Source organism: Empidonax traillii, unplaced genomic scaffold, assembly GCF_003031625.1.
Source record: "Empidonax traillii isolate 1590-97213 ecotype Southwest subspecies unplaced genomic scaffold, ASM303162v1 scaffold4:size3804566, whole genome shotgun sequence".
Lineage (NCBI taxonomy): Eukaryota > Metazoa > Chordata > Aves > Passeriformes > Tyrannidae > Empidonax > Empidonax traillii.
This window is the reverse complement of record NW_020955197.1, coordinates 3,469,829-3,481,498: the sequence shown is the minus strand read 5'-3', so window position 1 is coordinate 3,481,498 and position 11,670 is coordinate 3,469,829. Positions and strand designations below refer to the sequence as shown.

At 37.7% G+C, this 11,670-nt stretch overlaps 1 protein-coding gene across 5 annotated transcripts in view; it reads left to right on the top strand.

Annotated features, from left to right (window-relative positions):
• Nucleotides 1-11,670, top strand: part of MCTP1 (multiple C2 and transmembrane domain containing 1) — a 177,412-nt gene that overhangs the window by 139,211 nt on the left and 26,531 nt on the right. For 3 of the 5 annotated variants that reach the window (XM_027878239.1, XM_027878247.1, XM_027878228.1), the window contains one exon: nucleotides 2,976-3,029. In XM_027878239.1, the coding sequence (XP_027734040.1) occupies nucleotides 2,976-3,029 (54 nt within the window). Of the gene's footprint in view, nucleotides 1-2,975; nucleotides 3,030-3,255; nucleotides 4,514-11,670 lie in introns of those variants that run through there. The other 2 variants (XR_003570587.1, XM_027878255.1) reach the window with 2 other exon arrangements.

Below are 11,670 nucleotides of genomic sequence, written 5' to 3'. Positions count from 1 at the left end.
TGAAGGGGATTATTGGTGGGTATAAGGGTATTGTTTGGTTGTTTTACTTGGTTTCTTTTCCCTTCCTTTTTTCCCTCGTGTTACGTTAATACACACATACTTAATAAAGGGCTGTTATTTTTCCTTTTTCCCTTTTCCATAATTTGCTTTCCTTCAATCGGAGTCTCTTAATTTCGAATCTATAATTGCTAGAAAAAAAAGGTTTGGGTCTTTTTCCCCTAATCCATCCTCAGCAAAAGACCCTTGTCTCAATTAAACTGAGACACTAAAGTAGTATTATCCAGGTAATTTAGAGTAGGTATTGTTGTGCAAGTGATTTCTCTGACATCATTTGCAATAATTTTAGAGATGTCCAATTCAACTGATGGTCTTATTGCTAACTTTAATGCTAATGGGAGATAGGCATTTGGCTATTCAACCCTGTCAAGACAAGGAATTTCTGGATGTACATAAAAGAGATCTTTAGTGTCTGGGGAATATTGAAAAGTTGAAAAGTAAGAGACTTAGTGAGTTTAGTCAGCTCCAGGCAGTAGGGAGTATGTGAGCCAACAGATCTGTTTTATACCTTGGACTTTAGTCAACTACTGATGGAGTTAAGTGGGTTTTTTGCATGTGGCAAAACCGATTTAAGAGGTTTTTCATCTTGCTGCAGCCCTCAACAGTTTGTTTTCATCCTCTCTTTTCAGTTCATCATTTTATTGGTAGAACTGGTGGAGTGTTCCTGGAGCTGCTTAGTAAACTGGATCACTGCATTAAAAGTTTGAGATGCATTTTTTTGAAGAACTCTGCCCAGTGATGCAGTTTACAGTTCAGCTCCCCAAAGACTTGGAACAGGCCTGGGAAGATGACAGTGAGCTACCAGGAAAGGGACAAGAAGGTGATGCAGGCGCATGCAAAACAGGAAATGCCGTTTTTTTCACAGGGAGGTCAGTGAAGACAGGACGTCTCAGACACCTCCAAATTTGATGTGTAAGACAGTGTACTGAGCTAAGCAGGTGCTGACACTCATTTCAGCAATGTGCTCTCAACATTTCCCTGTGACCAAAACTCTCTTGTCACTGTTTCTGATCCCCTTTTTTGGAGCGATGGAGCAGACCTGGTCTAAAAGGGCAGCAAAGAACAGGAGGGAAACTTCTTTATGGATAGTGGCAAGAGCACAGCCTGGATTATTCTTCAGCTTGAGGGGACTCAGAAGTACACCTGCCTGTCTGGCATCAGGTCAGAGGCTACAGAAAGTTTAGTCAGTCAGGCTCCTCCTGCTAAAATTTCTGTCCTGGGCAGGAAGGAATTCAAGAGTAATTCCTTAATTGCTCAGGTCATGCTTCCTTCTCATACTTTTCGACGTGCTCGCTTTCTATGGTTGCTTTGTGCTTCTAGTTTTATCTTTGATTGTAAATTCCAGGACAGAGCAGGCAGTAGACAGAACTAGACGTTCCTTTGTTGTTAGAGGTGTTTTGGAACAGAGTTCAAACAAGGAGGAGCAGCTGAAACTGGAAATGTTTTGAACTGTGCAGTTGACTTGCGTGTATGCACAGTGCTCTACTAGATGTGCACGTTACATCAAACCGTGCGTTGTTAATATTTTGCCTGGGCCCACTTAACATGACTAACCGTGACCTTCCTAATATTTGAGCTAACTGAGACAGGAAACCAATACACACACTTTTATTTTTCCAGTCTTCTCGTACCTGAGTTTGACTCTTGGATAATGTAAAAGTCCCTTAAGTTCTTGGACATGGATTTGGGAATATCCTTACAGCTGTGTTTGGGGGCTGATTATGAAATTGTAATTTTAATATGTTGTCTTAAATGACAAGTACACTAAAATTGTTTGTAGCATCCCCTATATCACATAATAAACTACCATTTTAGTGGGCAGCAAGTCTGTAAAATAGGCCAAATTATTATTGTTTCATATCAGTGAGTTTTTCCTTCTCTTTTCCTCTGTGTGTATGTTTTATAATATGTATACAATTTTTGCATTCATAATAGGACACTTGGCTAGATGGATCTTTGTTGACCTTTGTTATGGCTCTTCTTATATCCTAATACGCACTTAGATTAAATAAGGATCCGAAGAGGCACATTATTTTCTGGTTATAAGGAGGTACAGCTCTTTTTCATTCCACCAACAGAGAATTTTCCTCTTAGGGTCATTGATCACAGTGTCATGAGGGAGGGATCTTTGAGTTTTAAGTCTGAATCTGCTACTGCCCATCTTTGGAAAGTCATTTAATCTCTGTAAACTAGATTTAGTGGTTCATTTCGTGCTCATGGTGTGATGAATAATTATAATATTTGTAGAATGAATTGAGTGTGTATGTGTATATTTCCCAGTGCTAGACTGAAAAACTTAATATGGAAAATTACACAGACACAGATACGTGGCAGCTGCAGCTACCAATGAATGTGCATAAAGTTAAATGCACAGATTGTATAAAATTACTATTAAGAAACACAGTGCTAATGCTGATAGAGCATATGGCATATATCATTGTTGAAGATTATAAGGAGATAAGCTACTACGAATTTATTCCCAGCTTTGTATTCTTCAAAAATCTCTTGGTGAATACTGTAAATTCTATTAAAAATGTTGCACTTTTATGTAGGTAACAGTAAATTTGAAGTTAGCATATGTGTGTGCTGCGTAGGCACCAGTGGAGCTGACAAAGGATTCCTTTAATTAAAGCAAGCATATACTGAATTTTGAACTACCTTTTAAATACTTAAATTGTCAAGCAAGCATTTTGTGCAGGAAGGATTTTCAGTATATAATTCCCTAATGTAGGTCAATTAAAGCTATAATGCTTTCCTAAATTTGAATCTCTAGATCAAGTGTTTTTTCCTAGTTGTACATTTTCCCTCTGAATTTATTTCAAGTGTTAATAAAGTTTTCATCTACAAAAGGCTTAGAATTGACAGAACAAAACTCTTCCTTTTTAAATCATGACAACTACTACTGTTTCTGTCTGCAGGTAGTGGAGGACATGCTAGAGGACGAGGAAGAAGAGGATGACAGAGATGACAAGGTAATTATGTTTCCTAGCACTTGGGTATCTGGGGATGGGAGAATTTAGACATGACACTGTTTTTACCGACAGTTAAAAAAGGAGTTGAAGTGTTTTAGTCCAGAAAATTGGACAGATCTGTTTATCATCCTAATAATGCTACTGTGTGTTGCAGAAAAGGATAGAGGTCTATAAATCCTGCCTTTTTTTTTTTTCTTTCTTTCTTTTTTTTTTTTTTTTTTCCCAGTCCAGAGCTGGGTCAAATATTTTTTTTGCCAGGAACAAAAATAATTCAGCATGTCTGGAACTTGATAGCTTTTGTGAAGATAACTGCAGCAACAACTGTTTTTGAAGGACAAAAATTCCACCTGTCTTGAATATTACAAATAGGGCTGCACTTCAGGTGAAAAATGGTATGGAAATAGCAACTCCATACTGGTTGAAGTTGGGATATTGACATCTAAAATTTTAAAAGAATTACTTGGTTGGAGAATGGCTTAAATGTTTTGCACTCCATATGACATTCAAATAATCACGATTCTCCTAGATATCCACTTGATTTGAAGTTTGCATTGTGGCCCTGCAAGGTGGGAAACTGTGGCGGATCATTCAGCTATTTGAGTGGACGCGGTTCAGTTTAGAGGCTGCTGATTGGGTTGAGTATTGCAACCACAGTGAACAACAACTGATTTCCACATTTAGCCCAGCTATCAGACTGCTTGGATTGGTTATCCCCCAGGGAGAGGGGAAAAAAAAAAAAAAAAAAGAAAAGAAATTAAAATGACCTTGCACCACAGAAGCAATGGCTAGTACTGGCAGGATGGCTTACTGGTGAGACAAGTGCAGTGAAGACAGCCCCTTTGTTGCTGGTATTTTCGTATCAGAAAGGTGTTATTTGTGGAAGAAAAGGAAAAGATAGTTTTACAACAACTATGTATTAAAATTCAGATTATTTTGACCTTCACAGATGTTCCCCCCACTTCTCTTGTAGTAAAGCTTTTTTTTTTTTTTTTTCTGAGAGGAGAAAAACAGTGTATTTATGCTCTTGACCTTTTTTCTGGCTGAGATATACATTTATATGAAGAATATAAGAATTCATATGCTGGCAGTAGCATTTGAAATGTCAGAAAATTCACCATGATTAGTTAATACCCTGAATGATTATTTTTCTGTTAGCTAACACCTAAAATGTGAGAAATGATTTTTAAAAAGATTATTTTGCTTGTTCCATTGCCAGGTCAAACATTTTAAAATTGACAGAAAGCTATTTTGTGAAATTCTTCTATGCGCCATTTAAATTGTTAGCTACATAATTTCAGAATGAGCAAACATTGTAATAACAAAACCTTCTTTTACAAAACACATATGTGACAGTTTTTAACACTAAATAATATGAGCATCCACTTCTGGCAATAAAATACGTGATTTATTGCAAGGGTCCATCATGTAGCTGTGAAGAGCTTGTATTTTATCTTAACATGCTGGCTTTGAATCATCATTTGTTTTCAGATAAACACTGATCTGCCATCCATTTGAGGCCATTTTCTCCTGTTTCTTTCTGCCTTATTATTAGAGCAGATGCAAATGTATTATACTAGTAGTGTGTGTATTCCTGTATATTTTAAACACTGCGATTGGTTCAGAAAGAACAGTACTTGACTGCTTGTAGTTTAAGCCAGCCTATGTAGTTAGTGCTTAGTGGGTTTTGGAAATTGCTAAACAAACTCCTTTAAAGGGGAAGGTGAGGGCGGGGGTCAGCCCTCCCTCCCCCCAGTTCTCTGGTGATTAGCAAGCGCCAGGCAAAACATACCTAATTAGAAATATCACTCTAGGTTTCAGTGTTGTGATCTAATATTCAGCTTTCTCAAATTGACACTAGAGTTCAAACATTCTTCTAGATCTAGTTACCAAGGTTGAATAAAAGTGAGTACTGACATTACCGTGTGTGTTCAGTGAGCCCTTTTATTGAATATTTAAGAGCTGTCTTTCTGTACAGAAGGTGTTAAGGTTGATTTTTATAAATTCAAAGCTGTCTTCGTTATTGCAAATGTTTTGAGCTCTCAAGATTGAATATGCTGTTTGAATGGGAAAAAACCTTACACTTTTTAAAATAAGCGTATGTGGACTACCGCGTATATTCAGTATGTTTGCAGTGTGCGTTATTTTGCACTAGGGTTGTAAATTATAAGCACATGGTTAGGACTGAATTGTCATTCAAAGCTAGTACAGGACTGGTTTTTCCTTTTTAATACCCTAGACATACTCTCATACTGCTCTTCCTGTTACATATTTTTGGCTAAATGGAAGGGTGCACTTTTGTGTTGTTTTAGTTCATGTATGCATGTTTTTAAAGCTATGTGCAAAACGAAGTTTCGTGGGAAAACAAATGCAAATTTCGTCACACCAGCTGATCATAGCCTCTGGCTTTTATCATTTTTCTTGGTTTCTTTTCATATGGCATAATAGTAGACTCAGGAAAATGGGTCTTCTAATGCAAAGAAAGTTACATGAATAATAAATATGCCAAAACTTCACTTTAATTGAAACTGAAGCATATGATGCAAATATGTAAAATATGTCCCAGCTGTTTGACCATGGCCAGTGTCTTCACTCCCTGATTACCACGAGGCACCTGTTAGTCCTGTAACCATTGGACTTAACAATAAATGGGACATTACAGAGAACAGGAGCACCTGTTTTCCATTTAGTAAGGACTCCTTGCAGGCTCTACCTAAACCTGTCCATATGTTTCACTTCGCAGATTGTTGTGGGATTATGAAAAGTGTCTTTCTTTAGAGCTTACTTGGATGGTAGTGACTTACTCACGGTGAAAGGGTAACTCTAGCTACTTGATGAGGTCAGCATGGGCATGCGCTGATGTAGGCTATGTGTGATGGAGGGGCATTGCTCAATATCCCAAAACTGCGGAGTTACAAAAGTAATAAACTAATGATGATGACTGTTTAAATGTATGTAATTAGTTAATGTAATGCATTTTATTAGCAATGGTGTAGAATACTGAGAGGAGTTTGACAAGGTAAATTTGCACTTACCATGTTACTTAGTCTCGTTCTAATGTTCTAGATTTTAGTAACTTCTTTTACCCTCTGCTGCAATTAAGGTAGGATAGACAAGGCTGTCAATTTAAGGTCAGAGGATGTGGGTTTTTTTCTGGAGAATCTGAACTTTCATCTTCCCTTGCAATATCAATAATAAACTAAAATGACAGGTATGCTTCTTGTATCAGTTACAAAGTGGTGCTTAGCAGTGGAACCTTTTTTTCCTAATACTGCTTCTTTGTCATATGGCCGCTGATAGAATATTTAGGAATTGAAAGAGATGTAGTTTGTTTGGCTCTGGCATTTGTCTATTATTTAATACTAGTTTTTCTAAGAAATAGTATCACATTCTGCATTCTGTATGTTCTGTAATGCTTGCTAAGCCTATGCCAACCCCAGATTTACAGTTTAATCTGATTGCTCTCTCTTTCTTCTTTTTTTTCTTTTGGCTCCTTTCCAAACACTGGCTTATACAGTATCTTAGCAAATAGGGCTCAGTTAAATTACGTTAAATCAATAAGCTATCAGAAGGATTTTTACATAGTTATGTTATAATAACATAGTGGTCAATATACGTAATCTATGTATCTAAGATTTTAGTTTGTCATTTTAGAAGCTCACATGTGCTTTTCACATAGCTTTATTCTTTGAACAAGCTCCAGGTAAGATATCAGATAATCACAAAGAATTTAAGCTCAGCATTTTGCGGGAAGCCCTCAGCATGCCACAGAATCAGGCCAGTGATAACTGCTACTATTGCAGACTTAAGTGGAGGAAGATGCATGATATGAACACTATTTTATTTTTTCTTTTTATTAACAATAGCAATATTTTATTAATAAAAAATATTCAAATCATTTGCACCTTTGGCTACTCTCTCTCTGGGCTTTCATTCTTTGAAAAATTCTTTGCAGTTCTCAGTCAATGTTATTGTACTTCAAGATAAATAGAAGCTTTTGTAATGAATGATAGTTGAGTCAAATTAAAATATGTTTTAAAGCTTTTAATGGTTGCTGCTGAGAGGTACTATATTGTTCTCAAGCCAAGATAAGTTTGTAACCTGTCTCAGAAGCATGCCCTGTATTTTTACTGAGAGTAGATCATGAAGAGGAGGAAGGATAACCCTGATGTAGCCTACATTTTTTATATTCCATAAAAGAGAAGATGGTGATCTGTTGTAGTGGCAGTTATTTCCTATAAAATATGTGGTGGAAAAATTATATTAAAAAATAGAGAGTGAATGGAGTCAGACTTCTCAGTGCGGTTTTGTTTCAGCTCAGTTTAGTTATTCATGTAGAGATAGTCGTAAGAGGTGTGTATTTTTTATAAAAATTTTACTTAATAGGAGAACTGGTGGTGTAGAATGCTTCAGCCCATACTCTGGAATACCAGCTTATGCTGGGTTTGATCACTGGATCACGCCCAAGTCACAGCAATGGAGTTACTTTTGCTTGGATATACCTTGGATCATGTGGAGCCTTTGCACAGCAACTTCCACAAAAAGCAGTTTTCTTCCTGCCCTGTACTAGGACATCATAAGGGCTTCATCATCACTGTAAGATGTACCTTTGGAAACAGGTAATTTGGACAGCCTTTGAGAGGTTTAATTTTTATGAGATCAGGTTTCTTTGTCCTGGTACAGTCCTGAAATACTTCCAAAATTATTGAAGTAAAATAAGTATTAGTGAGATCAGAATCTGATATTTATATCTGAAGTTTAGCACTTGAGGAGGTGTGTGCATATCAGAAATAGTCCCTGGGGGGCCATAAATGAAATATGCTTATCCATGTACATGGTGTTTTTCAGCTGCGACCAAGTAGTGTGGGAGATGTTTCTCATTTATGAAGCAATCCAAGTGTAATTCAATAAATTATTTTATCAAATGAATAATATGTTTTAGTTATGGTAGATGTTTAAGAATGTGACATAGTTTTGCCCTACATTCTCCCTCTACCCTTAATATTATTTCTTAATGTAACTAAGCCAATTTAAATTCTTTGAGGCAAAGAAAAGGGCTGTTTTTACCTAGCTCCGCAAAAAGTAACTTTAAGGTATAGCCAGAAAACATCTGTATGGTCTTCTCTCTGACTTGGGTGAGAAATGATGAGTGTTAAAGGAAACAACCAAAACATTTTACTTCTGGGTTTTCTTTGAAACCTTCCTACATGAGAGAAGTGAGTGAGATTCCTACATGAGTGAGTATGGACTATTCCTCATTCTCTAAAACAGTTTCTTTAAACTGGTTTCACACGGAATTATGAGAATTGAGTTCCATTTAAACTACTGCCATGAACCACTTGCATCTTTAAGCAAGCCATGTAGTCACTGATACATGACTATTTGGCAGCTCCCTGAGTATTTTTTCAGGTTTATTCACAGCTCCCTATTTTAACCTTCCAAAGAACAGCCCCAAAGACCTGTTTTGGAGAGATGCCTTTTGAACTTTTTCTACAGCAAAGTGTAGAGCAATAAAAAACAAGTCTTCATCTAAGTCCCAGGGACAGTAATGGGTAAATGTAGTGGGTAAAAGTAAGTGACCCTGGCTGGATGCCAGGCACACACAGAAGCCACTCTATCACTCCCCTCCACAACTGGACATGGGAGAGAAAATATAACAGAGGTTTCATGATAAATAAGGACAGCGACAGATCACTCACCAGTTACCATCACAGGTGAAACAGACTCAAATTGGGGATATTAACTGTATTTATTACTAAAAAAAACAGAGCAGGATAATGAGAAGTAAAATAAATCTTAAAAACACTTTCCTGTCCACCGCCTCCCTCCTTCCCAGACTCTATGTCCTGCCTCCCAGTGGTGCAGGGAGACACAGAATGGGTGTTCAGTTCATCACACATTGCCCCTTCCACTGCTCAGGAAGAGGAGTCCTTCCCCTTGTCCTGCTTAGGGTCCCCCCCGGGGGGCCAGTCCTCCATGAACTTCTCAAACTTCTCAATATAAGTCCATCCCATGGGTAGCAATTCTCCACAAACTGTTCCAATATGGGTCATTCTTCTACAAGATGCAGTCCTTCAGGCATAGCCTGTCACAATGTGGGTCCCCCACAGGGTCACACATCCTACCAGGAAACCTGCTCCAGCATGGGCTGCTCTCTCCATGGGTCTGCAGGTTCCTACCAGGACCCTGCTCTAGCATGGGTTTCTCTCTTTTGAGCATCCAGCTACTCCAGCATGGGTATCGTCCAAAGGCTGCAGGTGGATCTCTGCACCTCCATGGTCCTCCGTGGGCTGCAGGAAGACAGCCTGCTTCACCATGGATCTTCACCACGGACTGTGGGGGAATCTCTGCTCTGGCACCTGGAGCACCTCCTTCTCCACTGACCTTGATGTCTGCATAGTTGTTCCTCTCCCATATTCTCACTTCACTTTTCCCTGCAATTACATCTGTGCAATAACTTTTTTTATTTCCTTCTTATATATGTTATCACAGAGGCATTTACTATAATTTCCTATTGGCTTGGCCGTTGCTCTTAGCGGCTTCTCACAGAAGCCATCTTCTCACAGAAGCCACCTTCTCACAGGTAGCAGCCCCCGCTACCAAGACCTGCTCACACTTACTAATACAGTAAGACACAACTTGTAGAAGAGAAGCGATGGTTGAGATGTGCAAACGTAAGTGCTACATGGACCCAAGTCCTCAGTGGCAGCATGTGGTTGACACAGTGTATTTGAATCAGAATGAAGGAGTGGCAGAGATGATGCTGTGGGAGAAGAGGAGGATCAGCAATGTGGCTGTTGCAGCAATATGGATGGTGCATTGTAGTCTGGGTTTTCATCTGAGGTTTGTTGCTGAGGCTTGGAGCTCAGCATAGCTGAAAATCTACATCTGAAGTAATATGATAGCTTAATGTACAGCTGTAGCCGTCTGATAGTGCACTGTTTTTATTGATTGTCTAACTGAGTAATTGCACCAGCATATTAGGTTTGCTTGTCACACTGCTTAGTGCCTGTGGTAGTTGAGCAAGTTACTTTTCCACTGAGTTGACCCCAAAGTCCCAGAGTTTTTCAATCAAAATCCTCAGACTCCATACACTGGCAATTCCTTTCCTTTTCTAATGGGTTATATTAAAGAAAATGTGTCCCCTTTTGCACCATGTAATACTAAATCAGATCAGAATTCATGCACAATTATGTCAGTGGAAATATAATATTACAGACCTGCTTATCTCAAGATAGCACATGGAAAAATAAAATTGCACAACTGACAGATTTACATGATTCTGCAGGTAAGTTATTTGTAATTAATTGAGCTGAGAAATATATATGGATTATTTTATATTTTACATCTCAAAAAACATGTAAGAAAAATGGCTAGTAAATATTTAAGTGTTGTTTCTTTCTCTTTCTCCTATTTCCTTTCTTTTTTTATATTTTCTTGGTGTGCTCAAGTGCTAAAGTAACAAAGTTCAGGACGGGAAAAAAAGATTTTATCTTAGCAAACTTTTTGTTCTGAAGGCTAGCCACTTTGGAAAAGCAAAATGGACACCACTCCTTTATGTAATGTTATTTAACTGTGTGAAAAACTCAGAGCAGCATTGCTAATCTGAAGCTTTCATGCAATCAGAAATAGTAACTTAAGATGCAACTGCCCAACAGATATGCTTTTTAGTATTTTGCACCAAAAAAAGTATGATTTCTCCTACCCTCAGCATATAAAACAACTATGTGTTGCTATACCTCTAATATATAGTATTAGCTGTAATTTAAGATTAATATAAAAAGCTGTTTGTTGACCTTTAATTACCATTTGATTAAAATTTTAAATACCAATAGGGAAAGAGTAGATAAAAGCTCTTTGGAATGTCTTCTCTGCTGCTGAGTAGGAGGCTGCTTTGTAGCTGGATTGTTGTTTTTTTAAATTTGGAGGGAACTTGAAATTCATGAGTATGTTCATGTGCACCAAAGCATCTTGTGTATTTTCTGTACTCCCAGGACTGTTTTCCTTCTCAATCTCAAAGAACAAATGGTGCCTAAATGTTTTAGATCAACACACAGCATATAGTGAAGATCAAGAAACAGTTTACTCAGCTATTTTTCTGAAGTTTAGTACACACCCCTGCATTTTGATAAAAGAATGGTTTACATAGTCGTGGTTGTAGTTTCTGGAATTGTCTATTAAAAATTAAGACTTTATTGTCTGTTCTGGGAATATATGAAGCTGCATTACCAGAGATTACATTATATAGTGTTATTGAATAAGAGTTTATTTGTTACTAAATATTTGTTTCATGCAGCTCTTACACTGTGTATTCATTTTCACTCATCTACCTCAGAATATATAGAATATAAGAAAATGTGTTTTAGCACCATGATATTTTTAAAAAGAAGAACTTCATGCTGAATTTTGAAGTCTTAGTGCATAAATACAGAAATTCCGTTCCTCAGAAGTGCTGAAGATTGGTTTTATTCCTGGTGAAATATTGCCTGTTTATTGAGAACACTGGAGAACACTTTGTTCTTGAGGCTGTCTGCCTTTGAAAGGAAGGCACAGCAGTTTGGTCTGGAGTTGTGTCTTCCTCTGATGCCAGTCAGACTTTTTGTGACTGCCCTAGCGCCAAAAAGGCCCAATCAAAAACCAGCAG